The 21053-nt window shown below is 40.8% G+C and overlaps 1 protein-coding gene across 1 annotated transcript in view; it reads left to right on the top strand.

Moving 5' to 3' along the window:
* Window positions 1–19702, top strand: part of LOC104536043 (fibulin-2-like) — a gene marked incomplete at its 5' end in the record, with an annotated part of 28229 nt that extends 8527 nt beyond the window's left edge. Inside the window, 11 exon segments of the mRNA XM_010178560.1 lie at window positions 3402–3536; window positions 5449–5586; window positions 5912–6055; window positions 9626–9754; window positions 10277–10402; window positions 11047–11163; window positions 11991–12119; window positions 16228–16351; window positions 17480–17723; window positions 19534–19653; window positions 19655–19702. Coding sequence (XP_010176862.1) covers window positions 3402–3536; window positions 5449–5586; window positions 5912–6055; window positions 9626–9754; window positions 10277–10402; window positions 11047–11163; window positions 11991–12119; window positions 16228–16351; window positions 17480–17723; window positions 19534–19653; window positions 19655–19702 — 1454 coding nt within the window.
* Between the last annotated feature and the right edge of the window lie 1351 nt (window positions 19703–21053).

The following is a 21053-nucleotide window of genomic DNA, read 5'->3' on the forward strand; positions in this document are numbered from 1 at the left end:
ACCGTGCACGATGAAGAGTCACCACCTGTTTAAATAGCTTGCACACAGCAGCTTTGTGTAACTTTGTGAACAGATATTGAAATGTCTTTAGGCTTGAAAGCTCCATGTTCTCCAGAGATAAGAGCCAGGTTGGATGTTTTTAATGTGGATTGCTTTTCCTGGTGACTTTCAGGCAAAGTCATTACCACCACCCACATGCACAATGACGGGAGATGACTTTGCTACTTTCTTTGCTAAATTTTCCTTCCTGCCAGAGTGAGCAGTAAGTGGTCATTTTATTGCTGAACCATAGGGACTCTGCGTGAGCGCAGGATGGGTGGTTGCAAAATAACAAGGAGACTATATAAACCAGCTGTATTCCATAAAACAAATTGAGCTGAAGTAATCTGGGGAGAAAAGAAATTATGAGAAACTACAGATGCAGAACAAAAAAAGTCTGCATTTCACAGTTTAATAAAATGTGCAAAAACCTTAACTTTTAATGTAAAAGAACATATTGAAAAAATAGCAGTAGGTTGATATTCCTTTGCAAAAATGTCAGCTTCTTAGATGCAACAGATACACTTAGGGATCGTGAATATGTTGCTGTTTTCAGCAACAGTCCAGGGAAAAAAAAAGAGATATTACACAATTACATTTAATTCTGTTTTTTATTGATGTAAAGCGAGATATGTTGTTGCCACATGCATAGACCTAGTAGATTTCTCAAAAATTACCTGTATGACTTGTTTTTAATGTATTACTGAATTATTTTCCCTCTTACTCCTTTTTTTAAATCAAGATAATCTTGCCCTACCTCACAGTCTTAATTGTCTTGGATGACAGCTGGTCCAGTGTTGGGAATTAACTGTGTTCCAAACAGAAAGCATGATTCATGTTTTTCCTAGTGCTTTGTCAAGCGTCTGACTTGTTGTGTTGGTTTCCAGTAGTGAAGAGAGACAGGTTATGGGTTGACCAGAGCGAGCACAGGCACTCGTGTGCTGCCCCAGCACAAACCGGGACCATAATCCCAAAGCTGCCTTTTCCCACCCTCACGCTAAGGGACACTGTTTTGGGACAGACATTGATAGTGAGAACAATGACACAGATGGATGGGAACTCATGAGAAAGATGCTGCAGGTCTTCTGAGATCTCATTTTGTGGCATGACCGTTTAGGAATTTGTTTAGAAAAATGAATAAAAAGGGCATGTCTGTGTAATAAAATGAGAGGGAAACTTTGGTGAGCTGGCAACTGGCCTGATGTCAGGAGTGAAGATTGCTGCCCTAGTGTTGGACAGGACAGGACAGAGCCCTGCATGCCACTTGTCTCATGGTTCAACCGCTGCCTCTTAGCCCAGGCCACAATAATTAGACTTTAGAGATCCTCAATATCTAACTTGTGCATAAAATTTTCATTGAAAGTAGATTCTGCATGTAGTCTCTTGGTTTCCATAATTCTGACTTCTTCAGATGTGTTCTGGCCAGCTCTACTTATTTTCTTAAGTACCCAGAAGTTTGAAAATTGAATCAAAAAATACAGACAAATCATGAAATTAAACGAGATCCGTTTTTTCTCTGTGAAATCTTAACCTTCTTTTTTACCTGTTTACACGTGCTAATCCAGTGGAACACTTTGCCTCTTAAATCAGTAGAAAGTCTTGCACTGATTTGCATGCTAAGTGGCTATCCATAGCCATTTTTCTCTAAAATTAAAAAAAACCCCGACCCTCAAATTTATTTTAGAACTAAGTCTAGTCAGATGGAAGGAGTCTACTGCAGCAGCTCATCTGCTTCTCCCAACATGTGAGGGGTATTTTCGTTGGGTTGTTGTTGGTGGTGGTTTGTTTTCCGAGATCACTTATGAGACTGTTGCTGTTTACTTCAAGCTAATGTGTAAAAACTGGGAAACTGTACAAGGATCAAGGACATAACCCTGCAAAACTTTGGGGTAGGCAATTACCTGCCGCTCAGCGGAAGCGCACAACCGCAGAGTGGGACAGGCAGAGGGATATCCAGCTGTGGTAGTGACCTTGCTGTGGGTTAATCAGCTGTCTGGGGAAAGCGAGTGCACAGCCTGTGAGGAATAGCAATGGCAAATAAAAGAAAACACAAATAAATGAAAGGTGAAATGTGCCGAGCTAACCTACTGGTCTTGCAAAATGCAGTGCACATCACCAGTTAGCTGACTTCAGCGGGAACTGAAATTTCTTGGGTCTTGTCTTCATCTGTTCGGTAGATAACAAGCTGACACATTTCTAAGACAAAAGGCTTTTAAAATGGCTTTCGTATTTTCATGCTCCACAAGGGGAAGTAATATATCTGATGTTGTACTTTTCTGGGAATGAGGTTCTACAGCCAAAGTGAAAATCTGATTCAAACAATACTTGCTTTATTGTGTGGTGTGAAAACAGCTTCATGTGCAGGGAAGCTGGATGATTGGTAATAGTTATAGTCACATTTGGCTTTTGTTAGCTCTGGAAATACTCCTCGGCTTTATATAGAACTCTGAACGTGTAAGATTTTGTGGGGAGTGGCAAGCAAGTTTCTCTTTCCAGCTCTAGCCATTTTTGTTGCTTAAAAGTATTTGCTCATTATGGTGTTCCTAGCTTTCATTATTAAAGTAAGCAAAACCTGAATTTGAGATTATTTCATCCAAGCCTATCAAAACCTGTAATTTTAAAGGTGGGGCGTGTTCCTTTCCAAATTGTGTCCTACATTCTGCAGTCTGGTATTTAAGTGATTTTTTTGGAAAGAACTTTTCTACTACTCCACCTGCTGCAATCAGATCTCTTTAAAGATTTAAAGACAAATTTACAAACTCGATTGAGCCTTCAGGATTCCTCTCTCCGTATTTTCTCCTGTATCCAGCACTAATGATGCATTCCTTGGGAAATGAGCGCGTTACGTTAGATAACTCCAGCTGCAGCGAGGCGGGTGGTTTCGGTACCCAGCTCTCGCAGCAGTTCCACACCAGCAGCTCCTCTCTGTCTGGCACGAAGCTGCAGCACTGATACATAGCCTGAGCTGTGAAAACCTGGTGATGAGCAATAAGCATTAATCACTTTCTCATTCAGTTGTTTAGGATGTTTCCATTCAGTAATCCAGATGCTGATCCTCTGCCCACCCTGCATTCAATCAGTTCTGTCCATCCTTTGTCCTCCATGCCTGCACCACCCACTGCATATTTGGGAAGAGGGGACGAGAAGGAAACCTCCTGCGATTTGTGTCTCTGGAGTTACTCTTTGTTACCAAAAGACCCTGGAATAAAACATCTTTTGTCAGAACACTGTAGCAAAGTCTGTGTTGACTAGCTTTGGGAAGAAATGGTTTCGCTTCAGCTTTTGATTCCTTCCAGAAGAGCAGGAAGAGGGAAATCACTTGATAAATATGAGGCACTGAATCCTTTAACTGTTTCTTGCAGACATTAATGAATGCGTAACAGACAGACACACCTGCCAGCGGAGAGAGCACTGCGTCAACACGATGGGCTCATTCAAATGTCTCCAGGAACTGAGCTGTCAGCCGGGTTATGAACTTAAGGATGGAGAATGTGTTGGTAAGACAAGTGTTTTTTGGCTGATGCAATTGCTGTTACCAAAAAGGAAAGGAAAGGATAAAGATTGCAAAGCATTCTATTGTTGCCGGTCTGTGATACCAGAGTGGTAACTAAAAAAGGCGGATCACAGAAATTTGGCTTCGTGAGCCCCTTCTGTACATTCATTATTTGAAATAGTTTCCAGTAGTAACTATAAATAATTTGGAAAATGGATGAAACTCTATGAATTGGGATTTACCCTGTTTTCAAGCTGTTAGAGAGAGATCTCACTGGTGGAGGAATTACACCCCTCTGACTAGCTCTGCTTTTCCCTGAAGGGGTTGATATTGTTTGCTGTTGAACACTGAATCACAGCCTGAATGGATCATGAGGCTGACTGAGCCCAGTCCTTCCTGTGTTTAGGAGGTCTGTCTGCATTTATTTACATTTGGAATGGTCATGGGGTTAAGAAGTTATTCTTCATCTCCCTCTTCTTGGTCTATGTAGAGGTCTAACTGAGAAGCTAACAGCAGTAGTAGTCACAACAGAACAGAAGTTGCTCTGCAGCACAGGAGTATGCAAGAGACACACGTGCTCTGCCTTCCAGGGCAAAAGCCAGTGTTATTTACTCCTGAATTTTTTCACAGAGTTTCCTGACAGTTGGAGCTGGAGATGCCTAAGGAAAGAATATAGCTCTTGACATAGAACATAAGGTTATAAAATAGAAATTATCAGAATTCTCACTTTAGATACAGCTGTCATAAGTAAAGCTTGGTTTACTTGCGGGGACTGTTTGCCTCATTCTGTTGTCTGATTCTGTAGCATTTCTAACACTTATTGCTAATCTAAATTGCTTTCTAATCTTAGATTTTAACAGATTATAAATTTTACTATTTGTTTTAGAGTAGATTTTAAATTAATGACTTGTAAGAAAGACTAAAATTCCAGAACTGCTCTGTGTAAAATTACCTGCAGATAACTATTGAATTTGCAGAGGTTTATGAAATACTCTATTTCATATTTTTCTTTGCCCAGTCTATAATTATGGTAGGGTGATTTATTAATATAATATCTTCTGGGAGATGGGTGATGTTCCTTTGCAACCTTACCATGTCACTGAGGAGCTGGAATAGAAAGTGTAGTGCCAGCAGTTCTCCCCTCTCTGCCTGGAGGTGCAGGGACTCCTCAATTGTGGAGTTTATCTTTACCTTCTAGTAATGATATTAATCACAGGGAGTGTTCTCAGGAGCCAGGGTATGATAAAGTAGGATTTGAAAATATTCACAAGAACTGAATTTTGAACATATTTATAGCTGAAGTCTATCAGCTATAAATAGACGAATCCTAGATGGGATTTCTTCAACTGGAAAATGGAAGCAATGCCACTATACCAGCTGATCCATGCAGTTACTCAACACAGATTTGGTGTAAGTTTGTAAGTTTGAAACTTGCAGGAAGTGTCCTCAATGTGCCTAGAAAGCAAGCATTAAGTTGGTGAACAAAATTTGAGAAATAATTTCATGTACATAATAAAAAAATCAGAAAACTGTGTTGAGCTCTGGCTGAAAAGTAAGAAAAAAAGGCAAAATTTGTTACTAATAGTCCTACCTCTCATTCAAATTTCTTTCAGAAGTATGTTCAGAGTTGGATAAGTGTTTGTTCTGTGTACTTAAGTGTATATATATATGTATATGTGTGTGTGTATATATGTGTGTGTGTGCCTCTGTACACACATGCCTGTGTACAAAGTGAAATCCCAGCCCTGTTGAGGTGAGGTGCCCTTTTATTATTGAATTCAGTGGAAATAGGGCGTTGGGTTTAAATGATGCTTCCTAGCTTCCTTCCTGAGAAAAGAATTTATAAACAAGTCATGATGACTATTGAAAATTACAGCTTAACTAGTCACAATTTGGTGTTTTGATTGGATTAACAGATATTGATGAGTGCGAGAGAGGAACTCATAGTTGTAAAGTAAACTTCGTTTGTCAGAATACAGAAGGGTCATTCTACTGCGAGTCAAAGCAACGCTGCATGGATGGTTTTTTACAAGACCCTGAAGGAAACTGTGTTGGTAAGTGTGACCTGCAAATGTTTGTAATATGTGCAGCAGTACTGGCCAACTCCTGTGCCTTTTAGCCTGTCCAAGGGGTGCATATTGACTAGATGTAATTTTCCTTAAATCCTGCTGTGAATTTAATTTAAACATTGCAGTACTTTTAAAATTATGCATACTTGCATATTGAATTTGAAAGTGTTCCCACACCAGACCTTCTTCAGCCTTATCTTTGTAGCACACTAAATTGATGTGAAGGAAAATAAAGTGACAACTGGAAGAAAACAGACCAGAAAGGTTAAATGGCTTCCCTCACCATTCTAATTCTTTTTTTTTTTACCAGATATTAATGAATGCACATCTCTCCCTGAGCCATGTAAACCAGGATTCAACTGCATCAATACTGTTGGGTCTTATACCTGCCAAAGGAATATGCTGACGTGCAGCAGAGGCTACCACTCCAATGAGGAGGGAACTCGATGCATTGGTAAGGTCAGACTTCAGTCTGGTCAGGTGCCCTCTCAGAGGAAAAAGTATATTTCCATTTTAAAAGAGGTTTTGAGTTACCTCCAGATTCCTAAATTTATTTGAGGAATGGAATTTACTGTATGCATTTGGTGTCCAAGCACCTCAGTGGTTTGTTTGCACTACAGGATGCTGCACTGATGCCTGACTGCTGCTCGGAGTTCTTCTGGGTGCACTGGGTGACACTGGTTTGGACTGCATATGGAATTTACTGGCTGTCAGTCAAAACCATGATCCTTTGCTATTATTACTGTATCTCACTGTAAGTGATAAGATCTGAAGCCATGGGATGCAGCATACGAGAACCACTGAGTTTTTAGGCTCATGAGAGTGGTTAGTACCACCAGTTCGTGGATGTTCTTGGTAGCGCTAGGAATGGTGTTCCCCATTTACATCCAGTTTTGTGTATGTTGAGGATAAATTATTACTTTTTTTGTGAAAAGAGTGTTGAAATATTCATATAGGCTGGCATGCAGCTTGATACTGATTTGTATTTGTTCCAGTGTGTTTATGGAGTTACTGAATCAGAATAGCAGATTTCATCTCTTATTAGCATTTGTTCTGTAAATGAGCACACCAGGCACAAAGGAATTCAAAGCTTGGTCCTTGGTGCCCAAGGCAAGGCTGGTTATGTGTTTGTGGTTTTTTTTTAATTCCCTGTGTTCTGTGTTACACAAAACAGGAAATTATAAAACAACGGCAGAAAAAAAAAGAAGTTACTAATCAGTATTTTGGTTAGTGATGATATCATCATAATTCCTACTTACCTTCCCTTTGAATAAAAGGAAGAATGACAAATTAAACAAAATATGCTTTTGTGATGCTACAGGTGGATCGAAGCCGAGTCGGTCATGACTAGCAACTTGTAGCAGAAAATAGCAGTATTACTAGAGGATCCCATTTCCACACAAATTTCCTCATTCTCCTTTTTTGCTTTTCGTTACCCCCAGGACTATCCAGGCTATGCTGTGAGAAGGTGGGGAAGATTTGGAAGTAACATAAGATGAGGACAGTTTACGTGTATAGCTGAGGCAATTGAGAAAGCTTCCTAATACGGCTCTAGGGAGTTGTGTTTCATGAATATTGGGCAAAGTAGTGTAGTCTCATTTGCTGTCTTATTATATAGCAGCCTAAAGTATTTTGGCTGCTACAAAGGGAAGCTCCAAAAGTCCTGTCTCTCAGTTGCTGTGAAGACACACTTCTTCAGCTGGTTTCAATCAGTCCTGTTTCAGCAGAGTCACCTGGGCTGGGTACGTTTGAACCACCTGAGGTGTGGTGACCTTGGTGGTGTTTTCAGGGTTCCCACCATGCCAGCATCTCCATGAATGCTGGTTTTTTTCCAGTCAGCAGTCATCACTGAGCAGCTCCAAAGACCTGACTGTAGTGCTGACAGCCTCAGATTTCCAGCCGTGCTAATGGCTAGGGCAAATTGTTTTCCTAAATTTCAAACTGGTGATTTATAGAAAGAATCCAGCTTTTTTCCCCCAGTTGTTCCTAAAAGAGAGTGTCTGTGTGTAAATATGTGACAAAGGAGGAGATTGCCATTATTCGTGCAGCATTTGTATCTTTAAAGCATGATGAGATAACACAATGTATTGTAATTACTGATGACACTTTGTCTCTAGTTTACATGATTTACAAGGCTTTTAAGGAGCAGGTATAAGGAAGCTTCTCTAGTTTGATTTTGGGAAAACAAATGTTTAATATTAATCAGTGATTTGTCTGTCTTCACTGTGTACACTCTGTTTGCAGTCTGTACCTTTTGGTATTTTTTTTGGTATGACTTTCTTTAAGTAGAGAGAGAGCATGGAGAAGAAAAAAGAAAAGCGTATGGTCTTGATTTCCCCTCTTTATGATAAAGACTAGTTTCTTTAAGGCATTGCAATAGCTAATTAGATTCCTGATTCAGATTTATTCGCAGTAGTAAATATATCATCTGCACATGTTTCTCCAGAAGAACTACACTTGTGTGGTCATCTTCTCTGTCTAGAGGATTCATCTCTCTTTAAAATGTTCCTATTTTTGGATTTAGTAAATGAGTTATTAAAAACTGCTTCTTACATTTAACTGAAAACTACTGTAACTTTTGTGAAATATAGCACACCTCTGATGGTATCCTGCCCGAGGACTAATTAAAGTCTGAACACAAGGGAATGTATAATTTTGGGCAAACTAAGGAAACAGTTGCACACATGAGCTCATTGCAAATAAAACTGCTACTTTGCAAATTCGTATCTGCATTAGAAACTTCCTTGTTTTGTTGCTATCTCTGATCTTAAAAGAAAATGAGGAGACAGCAGAACACTGTGAGCCTGTTGGGAATCCCTTGCTTGGCAGGTGGCATTCACTGCCATCCCTAACCCTGGTGCCAGCAGGGGCTGTGTAGGTGGAAATCTGTGCTGAAATACTGAACAAATTATTTGTCAGTGCCTCTCATCAGAGTGGATATAATGTCCACTTTTCCAAATCCAAGTTTCTGTGATAAGTAACTTGTTCTTGCTTCCCTATAATTTCTCAGCAAGTGACTGCTTTCTGGAGCACTCACCACGGCTGTTGTTTGGTGGAGAACTGCCCAGGAACGCTTTGAAATTAAATAGTGCTCAAATTTGTGACTTCAAATAGAGCAGTGTGGAGAACCCTCAGAACTACCATCTTAATTAATATTACATGAACAGGGATTTGGGTTGTAAAAGTAGTTGAGGATGTGAATAATAGGAAGGAAGCAGGATCTGATGGCTTACGAAGTGTCAGAACTCAGACTACTTGAAGAAATATGTGTTTCTGAGGATAAATCAGACTTTTTTATGCTTCTTGTCACAGATGGTAACAGGGATTTGTTAGATACTGATGAGCTATTTAGTCATGTTGCAAGTCTTGTAAATCAGCGTGTATTGAAAACTCTCATCTTCATCTGAGGATTTTTAAAATGAAATTGGAAGTGATGCATATGACTGGCAAAGCAACTAATTTATTGGTATGGGATTTTGGATGAGAGGCCATGAGGAATATCAAAATGTGAGTTGATTGGGAAAAGAAAAAAGATCAACATTGCAAAAGAGCAAAAGGTAGACAGCAGAAGCAAGATTGAAAGGGCAACTGGAGATGAAAATAGCAATTGCTTTGATTGAAGGGATGAGCAGAATTTCTGGCTCGTTCTTGTTTTGCTTTAAACGGCTTGCCGTGACTCACGTAATGGCAGAACATCAGAATAGGGTGTTTAAATGTCATGGTTTGATCAGAATCAAAATGTGTTTACATTGAAATGCAGAATATGCTGGGAGAGCTCCATTGCAGTTGCAGTTACCATTTTCACTTTTAAGATAATGTATTGCCTTTCAGAAGTTTGACTTAGAGATATGTAAAACTGTCTCTGAGAAGAGCACAGTGGGAAATGCTGATATTCTTTGATCTGTCCAGGGGACAACCCTAACAGTTTCTATTCCTGTTATTTAATTAACTTATATTTTTGTCTTTGTCAACATTGATTTTCAGCAAACTATGTTTAAACTAATTGCTTTCTCTGGTTCTGCAGATGTGGATGAATGTCAAACTGGTGTACACCGTTGCGGCGAAGGGCAGATTTGTCATAATCTTCCTGGGACTTATCGCTGTGACTGCAAGATGGGCTATCAGTACGATGCATTCAGTAGAAGCTGCATTGGTATGTAAGGCGCAAGACGAGACGAAACAACTGATTGATCGAGCCTTGGACCTCAAGGCAGTATTTAACACCATTGTAGAGTGCAGTTATTAGTTCTGCAATGCAGTACCTCAAAAGATAATGGAATCACCTCCAAAGCAGCTGTTGTTCAGTGTGACCGGCCATTTAGAGCTCTGCAGGTCTGTGCTATGGTTTCGAATCGAGTGCCCTTGGTTTAGTTTAGCTGCAGGTTATCGATTAAAGTCATCTGCAGAGTCTTTTCCTATGGGTTACAGTTCTGCTGCTGTAGAAATTTATCTTTCTGAAGATTTCACAACTTTCTACATAAGAGACTATGATACAGCATTTTGTATTTTATTGCTATTGTACACCAATTAGAGCACAAAGTCACAGCATAAAAACTGAGGTTGCAGCATTCATGCTCTGTAAATCAATCTCTGACACCTTTTAAAATATCCTCCTGCATCTTGTTTGATGCTTTTGTTGCTAAGTTGATTGTACATTTGCTTGTTCTGCTGGCAGATATAAACGAGTGCTGGAATTACCCTGGACGCCTGTGTCAGCACACGTGTGAGAACACCCCTGGGTCCTACCATTGCACTTGTTCTTCTGGTTTCCGCCTGTCTTATGATGGGAAGCATTGCGAAGGTACCGGACATTTTTTCCATGAAGGAGAAATTGCAGTGTGAATTAAGGGACCTTAGAGAAGGAGTTGAGGTGAAATGTAAATACAGTAAACCCATGATTTATCTATGCTCAAATTTGCAGTTATTCAATTGAACACTCAAGCGGTCAGATGAGACCCAACATGTTTCTCTTCTTTCCTCCTTTCCCTCACATACTTTTTCCTTCCAGATAAGAGAGAAGGAGAAGATAATAAAGTTAGAACAGGAGACTTTTCTATCAAGTTTTAATGAAGATGAAACTTAGTAGTGACAAAACTTGAAAAAATAGTCTTTTAATCGAATGGAAACTTTTAAAATTCTCCATAATTTTTTTAAGGCAACAATTACATATTTTTACTCAACTGTAACATATAAAGCCTGAAACACATGTTTGCATGTCTGTGTGTTTTCATTGACATATACAGAAATTAAATTCAGGCACAACAGACATCTTCACACTTCTAGACATTCTGCCTAGGGAGCAGAAACATCTTCTTGGGACAAATGAGTCCATTCTTATTCACTGTGACCAGAAGCATCTGGTAGTTGTTCTGAGAGGCAAGAAATGATGGAAGATTCTTCTCTGAACCATTGTGGCCATGTCTGTGGGTTTGTTTTCGAATACAGATGTGAATGAATGCGATACCAGTCCCTGCAGCCAGGAGTGCGCCAATGTTTACGGTTCCTATCAGTGCTACTGCAGGCAAGGTTTCCAGCTAGCAGAAGATGGGCATTCTTGTAAAGGTAAGGTTGCTGCTTTGTCAGGGCAAGGTAAATATGTGATTACCTTTTAACAGTCAGTGCTGTCAAACTCTCAGCAGCACCTAATGCTGCAGGTGATGCCTAAGGATGGTTGTGAGTTAGATCCTAGTGCAGAGGCTGCAAAAGGTAGCTCCAGCTATGGGAAAATGCAGTTCATTTTCATGCCTCTTAGCCCTAGCTGGAACATGGTTGTGTGACTATAGAACCAGTTTTATTCTTTCATGAGGTTAGAGCTTATAATTGGAAAACTTAAGAGGGAAGATATGTTCTCCTATATTGCAGTAACTAAAGTCTGCACTCAGCCATAGTTGAATGAAGGCTTGCTCTTACTTCTGCATGTGATGGGTACATGAGAAGAGCGATCACCATGGAGAAAGAATTTTACCTGTTTTCTTCAAGTTACCAATACTGACACATTGGAGATTCTCTGCTTAAGAAATGGTGAAGAAACTCATGTTCCTAGCACAAGGAAGCCCCCAAAGCAATCCCAGAAGAATTGCAGAGGTACCAGAGAGAGGTTTTTCAAATTCAGATGAGCCCTAGTCTTGTTATTCTTTTCCATGAGTGCATACTACTTGCAGCCAGTATTTTTGGGAGGAGTCTTGTGTTCAGCATTTCAGAAAGCACTTTTGACTGTCCTAGAGCAATGTCAAACCTTCATGGTCGCATTCTGGTTTAATTAAATATTTAATAATCTTGTTTTAATAAATTATAAGTGTGTCAGATAAGAATTTCCTTGTGTTCTACAGCCTCCCTTATTTCAGTTTTTCTTTTTTTTTCATGTGTTTGTAATTATGCTTTTTTTCCAGATATTGATGAGTGCACACAGAGTGCAGGCATTCTTTGCACCTTCCGCTGCATGAATGTTCCTGGTAGTTATCAGTGTGCTTGTCCTGAGCAGGGATATACCATGGCAGCAAATGGAAGAACCTGTCGAGGTAATGAGGTGTTTAGGAGCTGCAAGGATTATGTCATGAAGCTTTAATCCTTGGAATGATCTAGGCCATTATAGTTATTCAACCAAGTCTGCATGTTTTCATATTTTATCTTAGTCACTGTTAAAAAGCAAGTATTTTACAAAGTTGCCAAATATTGGTATCTGCAATGTCAACTTTTTCCTGTGTTAGAAAATGTCAATGTGAGCTAATTGTTTAAATTAATTCCTAAGGGAGCCCACTTCATCACTCAGACTGGGGCACATGATTACTCGCATGAGCTGTGTGTGCACCTTGGTACAGCAGAAAGCGATCTGGTTTTTCAGAGGTGCCTGATGTAGAAATCCATGGCTTCCTTATGAGTTGCAGTGTCCTGCCCCAGAAAACTGGGAGAGTGGATGTAGGAGCTGCAGTGGGGGCTTGGACATCCCCAAGTCTGGCATCTAGGCTGTAATATTGATGTTAGTAAATGTTAGTGTAAATGATACGTACCCTTCCCACACACACCTATTTTCTCCAGAATCATAGAAATGTCTTCTGGGTGTCTGGTGTTTTTCATATGGTGCACAGCTGTCTGTTTTTGATGTAAAAATCCCCCGTTTCCAAAGGATGCTGTGTAATGATGATTGAAGATCTGATTACCTTTGCGTACTCTACATGCATTAACACTAACTACGCGGCATTTCCTGCTCTTAGATTTTCAGAAACTCTTCTCATAACTTTTGATTATATATCTCCTATGCTTAAATTCTTATCTCAGTGGTAACTGCAGTGAATTTACACTGTGTAAGTCATGAGTGGCATGAGCATACTTGGTTCTGACTTTGGTGCAGAGAAACTGAATGACAATTTAAAATCTTTCCAAGCTTTTTTTTTAAAAAAAAAAGTAATTTTAAGTACTTCAAAATCTGCCTCCCAGTTATATCCACATGCATTTAATTCTTATGTCACCTCTTTAGAAAACTGCAGCTGTAACTCTCCTTGGGCTATTTTTTGTTTGTTTATGTTTTTTCCTGCTCACTTTGAGTGCTGGCATGTTAGTTACCACCTCTGCCAGCAGTGAGATTTGAGCTGAGGACACCTTCCAGAGCTGATAGTGTGAGTCACTGCGTTAATCGGCCAGCACCCGTCTCCGGAGCTGGAGGTTCCCAGTGTCCTCCAAGCGCTGGAGGTGGAGGAAGGAGGTTTCCCACATAGACCTATGGGTTGCACTTGCGTTGTTTGTGTGCGATGAAATCCCCACTGCGCTCTCGCCCTGTGTGCAGAGGGTTCGTACTGTTTATACTGGCCTTGTTAAGTGAGCTGTACAGTAATGCTCTGAAAAGCATTTAAAAATACCTGTGCCACCTGGTACATGCACCCTCCTTACAAGGCAGAGTTGGTCTCCTTGCAGAACAGCACGTGTGTGGCAGCTCTGTGTGTGGCTGCGTACGCTGGCATTTAGTCAGGCGCTAGAAGTAACCCCTGGGTACGTGCCCTTTTTTTGAGTTTGGGCAGGCTCATGTACTTAGGTCTCTCTGAAAACACGAGCAGAGAAACAGTCTGAATTGATGTTGGCTGGACTATACTCAAGATAATACAAGTTTCCATTAGCTAAAGGTCTGGCTCCAGTTGCTCATCATCTGACCAGTTCTTAAGAGTTACTGGTGGTACATTCTTTGTACGATTTTTTTTTTTCAAAATGAGTTATATCTCATGTTATAGCATCTCGACATATGGATCTTTTTGGAGAAACTGCCTATGGTATTTTGCAGCACAGCCAAGCTGGTGAAGTGAGTGCTTTCATGACAATGATTGCAATATGGAAGAAATTTTCTTTTCACCTAGGGGCACTTCTGAGAACCAGCAAGGGATTTCATTTGCTTTGATTTCCTCCTACTTCCTATTGTATACTTTTCTTTTCAAGACTTTTAAACCAGCCAGTTCACTGTATGAGATCAGTTCTCATCCCAGGGGAGTCGGGGGAGTGGGGGGGCTATCGTTTTCCTCTAAGAGTCTTTCTCCTCTGTGACAATTGGCAGAACTGCAGAGCCCTATACAGTCCACGTGGTTTGTCTGTTAGCATTTATTTCATTTTAAAGCCTCCGTGCGTTGTCTAGACGTTTGGGAGTACACAATGTGACTGTGACATCTTTGCCAACATTTTCTGCTCAAGCTGGATCCTTGTTATTGCATCTGGTTTTCAGCATTTTAAGGTCCATGGCTTGGGCTTGTGCATATATATTATTTAGGTAACCATGTTTATGCTCTAGGCCATAAAGTGTCTATGAGCTTTAAATGTTCTTTTTGTCTTCTACTTCTCATCATGAGGAGATATTTGTATTTAACTTAGATTTTCAAGAATGTGTGTCTTGTTCTAAAGTACTGTTCGTAAGTTCCCATATTTCATATAGTCAGTCTGGTGAAACTTACCTCTCCTGGATCATGCAGCTGCACAGCACTGGATACTTCACTTTGTATTTGCCTTCTGCTTTAATCCAGACAGACTTTCATGCATAGAGAAATTCTTCCCCTGGCATAGCCCAGCTTTCTCATTGCTCAAAAAGTCAGTGAGAAGTCCCTGTTGGCTTGTAAGAGAGGTTGGTTATGTTCTGATGGAATTTGTTTATTCTGGAGGGATAGCTTTTGTCAGGGTTGGCTGTGATTGGTTAATGTGTAGGCAGACACAGGACATCCCTCCATCCACCCATTACATGTGTTGGCTCTGGGGTCAGGAAGGCCTCTCTGCAGACTGGGTGATGGGGGAATGGTTGGTTGCTTGGGATATGTGGACCTTTTACAGCCTTGTCCATGAAGAAGGAGCCAATGTGATCACACACGTGTTGTGCAGTGTAGGAGGGGTTTATAGCGATGTTTATAGCCCTTTCATCAAGGGCTGTCTCTCAGACTCCGGTGCTTGCACACAGTGTCTACACCTGCACTGTCCGTGCACACGCTCTGCTGTTTGAAACCAGGGTGACGCATCCCCCGACTGCTGAGCTGGTCACTCGTGCACTGTGCTTACGTGCTGAACAGCCTGTTCAGACACACCACATGTGACAATGACTAGCTCTAAGCATGAAGCTGTGGTCCAGGGAGTATCAGTGACCTGTGAAGCTGTAAAAATCTGCCTCTCGCTTTCAGGAAACTATTTTAAAACTGTCTTCAATCAGGACAGTTGTGGGAAGCTTGCAGAATGGCTGCAGGGATGGACAGGTTGGCTGGTCTTGAGTAGTTTAGGGTTCCACTGCCTTAGACTACTGCTATCTGATTGTTTTATTTCCTTTCAGCCTAGTTTATAATATTACTTACAGCTCATCTCTGACACCTCAGGAGCAAGGGAGGACATGACAAGGGTGGCTCTGTCTAGATGTTTGTTGGTTTGAGCCTTGAATGTTTTGTTCCATTGCAGCGGGAAGCATCAAGACAGGAAGAGGTTGTGTTCAGAGAACTTTTTTTGCTTCCCATGTTTTTTCTCCACTGGGAGTTAAACAGAGTGTTGCATCAGATGTGGTTGGAGTGAGGATAGCTAGGTTCACAGGAGGGTGAAAATGTTTGCAAAGTGCAGGTAAAGAAACAAACTTCCCTGCAGTAGAAGGCCAGCCCTGGCCATGTGCTGGGTGGCTGCAACTGGAACAGCAGGAAGAGGATTGTATGCTGCTTATGGGGAATAGTGGGCTCCTTTCTTTTCTGCACCCACTGCCGAGTGGCACTGTCGTCTCTTATTAACTGATAATGTCAAGGAAGGAAATTTTTTTTCCATACGAGACAGATGAATTTTAGCAAAATTGGAATCAGGGTGATTCATCTTGTCACTCCAAATGCCAGAAAGTGTCTGTGCACAGAGGTGAACCTGACACACCTCACCTGAATGTGCATTTCATTCTCCATGTGTTTATTCTGGGGTTTTCACTGTCCTGGTCTGCAGGCAGCAGGCACCGGTGCTGAAGGGGTAACACAGCAACTGAGCAGGGCAAACAACAGCCCTCTCAGCTTGAAGAGCCAAACCCACAGACTCCTCTTGCTTCTCATGCACATATAGTCTCATAAGCACATCTTACAGCCCATGAATGGTGATTACTTCTTATTTTTTAACTTCTCATGTCTTTTTCCTTGTGCTTCTTCTTGTTAGACATCGATGAATGTGCAATAGGAACCCACAACTGTTCAGCTGCAGAGACTTGCTATAACATCCAGGGCAGCTTCCGCTGCCTGTCCTTCGAGTGCCCTTCCAACTACAGAAAAGTATCCGACATGTAAGTATTGCCATCATGACAAAGTGAGCAGTCCTGTCCAGTGGCTGTGCATGTTACGTAGTGCTTTAGTTTGCGGGTGGTTGTAAGCGCTCAGAGCTTGAAGAAGCTTCGATACCTGGAGCACATAGATTTTCCCTGTTTTTTTGTCCATTTGTGCCTTTTCCTTCTTGAAACCCTAAAGCCCCCAGTTTGCCCTCCAGCTGCTGCTATAACAGCAGTCATAGAGCCTGCAGCTCTACTTGCTTCCCTGTTCTTTTGTCTATTTGTGCCTTTTCCTTCTTGAAAGCCCTAAAGCCCCCAGTTTGCCCTCCAGCTGCTGCTATAACAGCAGTCATAGAGCCTGCAGCTCTACTTGCTGCAGCACTAAAAGGGCTCTGTTTATAATTAAGTTTTTTAAAAAGTAAGATCTTTTATGCTGCTTATATCATTGCAGTAGCTGCCAGGCTGCTCAACGTACTGCTTTTACAGTGGGTTTGGGGCTCCCCGCTTAATATTCAGGTTGCAGTTCCTCAGAGAGCACTGAAACGCTGAAGGGGAGTGGGATGATGAGCTTGCCAGGCTACAGGGTCTGGGAATGGCACAGCCCCATGGCTTCCAACTCCTCAGCAGCTGAGGCTTGGGAGCCCCAAAATCTCCCTCCCCTGCCTCAATGGTTGCCAGTGCTTTGAGGAGCTGTATTTAGCTGCTTATAACTGAAACCATACTTTTCCTGCCTTATAGAACTGAGCAGCTTTGCAAGTTGAGGAGCTTGTTCCCATTCCCGTGCTTTAGCTACCTTTTTAAGCGTGATTGTTTTTATTTTCTTGGAGCGCTGTCCCAGGGTTGTGCTGTCAGCGATGAATCCTCTCCAAGCTCTGTGCTGCTTGCAGCATGACTCTGGCTCTTCACTGTGGAGCTTCTCAACATAGCTCTCCGTGTCCGTGATCTTTTCTTACACTGCTGTACTCTGACAATTATAAAGTTTGCAAATATTTTATGGACACTGTAAGAGCAGAGCAAGCAGCTGGTAATTACACAGTTGAAGTTTGGGACTCTTGTTCATTTGATACCTTTGCAATACTCTGACATACATCTATTTTCACCTGCTGTAACATGGACACTGATTGTGCTTCATTTCTCATCTCTTAGGAGGTGTGAACGAATCAGTTGTTTTAATTATCTGGACTGCCAGAATACCCCGGTGCGCATTACCTATTACCAGCTGAACTTTCAAACCAACATCGTGGTCCCGGCTCATATTTTCCGTATTGGGCCATCGCCTGCCTATGCTGGAGACAACATAATCCTTACTATCAACAAGGGAAATGAAGAAAACTACTTCAGCACCCGAAGGCTGAACTCGTACACAGGCATTGTCTATCTTCAGCGACAAGTGAAAGAGCCTAAAGACTTTCTGTTAGATGTTGAAATGAAACTGTGGCGTCAGGGAACATACACTACTTTTCTAGCCAAAATATACATTTTCATCACAGCTCATGCGTACTGAAGCATGTATTGACATTGGATTTTATTGGTGCTATGCTCTTTAACTGTTCTACCAAAGCTTAATACTGTTGAACTGGCATTTAATGTATCTAGCCTTTATATTATTTTTCTATCATTGCTTTAAACTTTTTTATTGGTTGTGTAAATTAAGTTAATTTTTATCTTTTTTTGTTGTTTTCTTATGCAATTCTCTACATCATCATTTGACAATGAGTGAAGGAAGGGTTAGAAAGGCAGTACATACTTTGTGTTAAAAGCTGGAACCTTTTCTTAGAAATTATTTTTAGGCTTAGTCACATCTGCAGGGTATTGCACTAGAGAGGAAAGATACTCACTTGGGAATGTTGATTTTTGCCACAAAGGGAAAAGCCTTGAGGAGTTTCTCTTTATTACACAAACTTATGGTTTGGCTTAGCCACTGGTTTCTTTGAGGTTTCTCTGCGTGGGGATGCTGTGTCAAAGGCCATACCTTGTACGCTAATGGATAGCTCACCTCATATTACCGGTTTATTTTTCTCCTTCCGACTTTTATAATATATTGCCTAAAAATATATATAAATAAAAGAAAACTCTACCAGTGAAAAAGCCTATGAATGAGTCTTGCTTTAGTAGGGCTACTCATATGCTAAATATTTGGAAGACCAATGCTGTAAGAGAATGTCATGCTTTAGGTAAAAGCTCACATTGCCATTTTTAGTGGTTGTCTTTATAGGTGCTGGGATTCCTCCCTATACAGACTCATTCTGTTTAGATAACTGTAAGTGCAGATTAGATGCATTACAATTCTTAAAGGAATGTCCAAGAGGAAACACGAGGAAACATGGAAATAATGAAATAATCAATTACTGCTCCTTGTTTTAAAGCTTGGGTGTGCCACTGAGGAATCACTTGCAATTTTAAATAAACAAAAAGGGGAGTTGCGTCTCTTCTTCAGGAAAATTACTTCAGTTGTATTCCTAAATGATGCAGAGGAAAATGCTAGTTAAATTGATGGTTTGTGTTATGCCACTTAGAAAACAGCACAACCTAAGTTTTGAGCTGGATTTCCTGTAGTTCTACAGGAAACTGGATGAGGCCGAAAGCTGAAGGCCACATGTGGCAAAGCATACTATAATTGATGTGTTTGTTAGAATTTAGAAATTATTATCACAACTTCTTTATGGCTGTTTTCTTTTTTTTTTCCCCACGGTTGATCTTATTTTGACCAGTGTGTACACAAAAAAAAAATTGAGAAATCAAATCTCATGGCTTTCTAAGCCATAATCAACAACTTTATTATATTGTAAAACTTTTGTTTGAACTACATCTTAAGATCTTGTAAACACCACCTATATGGTGAGAGGGGCGATGTTCTGTATTCACTGTATCCGAAGGCCAATTTCTGCTACTTCAAGCCACTTCTTTAGACTCTCTTATTGATGCTGACGTGCAAATCTTTCTGTATCTGATGTCATAAAGTACCATTACCAGGGAAGAATAATTGCCATTCCCAGCTGTAAAGTACGAGATATCTGTGAGTTTGCATACATAAAGCTTTTCTTTGTTTTTTCTATAAAAATCATTTTGTAAAAGTGATCTTCTTCCATCCATCTTTTGTTTTCTGTAGTTAACAGTTTCATACGCATTTAGCAGGGAAGTGCCAACTGAGAAACACATGTTTATGCAATTTGTCATTTCAGTTAATGCATATCTTACAGCTCCAGGCCTGGCAAAACGAAGAGGCAGCCGCAGCGATGAGCAGGAGAGCCTCTCAGATCCATTATGCAGTACTCGTGTTAAGTGGCGATACATTTCTCCATGCCCCAGTGGGGCACATCAAGAGTCACCGAAACCCAGAGTTTTCCATCAGCATTAGTGTTTGATTGAGCATAAATGATATTCAAGCCTCGACTGTCTTTCTTGTCAGAGAACAAATGGACAAGCCATTTGTTACTTGGAGACCTTTTGCTGACTAAAACCAGTCATAGTCAATCATAGTAAAGATCTGGCAATTTATAACACTGACTTTTCATTTCCTAGACAGGTAATTGATGAAGAAAGTTGGAGGAAAGGCTTTGCATACTATTATAAGTAAAGTGCTGTGTTATAAAAAACATGTCTTCATCAGCACTGTGTCCAGTAGGCGCTCAAAAAGAAATAGTTAGAAATAGTTGCTCAGCGCAACTGGTCAAAACAAAGCAAAGGCTTATGGAAGATAATTTCACATTCTTCTGTTCCAAAAAATCACCAGAGGAATCTTTTACCTCCTACCAACCCACACTGTATTCCCTGTCAGGTTTAGGAGGAGCTGCAATGCAGGGACAGTTGGTGCTGCGTTCTTTGCTTTTTTTCCTAGGACAGTGCCAGTGACTGAACTTGAACAGAGATGTCCACCAAAGGCACAGACTTTCACTGGGTCGCAGTGGTTTGGACTGGAATTTTAGTCTCCTTCAACTGATCTAGCTCCTTGAAGGCCCAGTTCCTATCTTCAGCAGTGCTCCTTCCACTTTATTTCGCTGGCAAACCTAGACAGAGGATGAGAGTGAGCATATCCACGTACACAAATGAGGTCTCAGTGAAATGAGATCGGGCCTGAACTGTGCGTTTATGACCCCTTATGCTTTCTTGAAACAGCAATAGCTTTTCTGAAATCTCTCTTGAACAGCCATACTTTTGGGTTTTTTTTCTTTCTGTTTCTAACAAGTGAGTTACATAGCTTTTGTTTATTCTCTTAGCTTCTTTGTGGCCCCCTCCTGGCCCTCACCTGTTTGAGGTAAATTAAGAACAACCACCCAAGAACGGTGCAAGCTGATAAATTCATGAGGAAGACAACAGCTGCAAAATTAAATAAAACACTGTAGAAGACTTGGGACATATGATTATGTATGTGTAAAAACTCAGGTTATTTGTATGTTCCCAGCATTGGAAATAGCTTTTATGTGACCTGTCTGAACAATGCGTGTTCTGCTTAGCTCTGCAGATGACTTACTCCTGCTCTATGACATCTGACCTCCCTGTACGTGGCTGTTGTGTTCCTGGGGAGATTCAGTGATCCCAGAGACTGGGGAAGATCAAATGTGGCATTAGAAGGAAGAAAACCTTAAAACCTGTGTGTTTGCTGGAAATGTGAATGGGCCTACTTCAGAATGAAACATCAGGTTTTCTTTAGATTGGAATTTACATAGGATATAGTTGAAATAGCAGGAGATGGGTGAGAAATATGTTTTTACCTATTATT

Source organism: Mesitornis unicolor, unplaced genomic scaffold (genome assembly GCF_000695765.1).
Source record: "Mesitornis unicolor isolate BGI_N332 unplaced genomic scaffold, ASM69576v1 scaffold9382, whole genome shotgun sequence".
Taxonomy (NCBI): Eukaryota; Metazoa; Chordata; class Aves; order Mesitornithiformes; family Mesitornithidae; genus Mesitornis; species Mesitornis unicolor.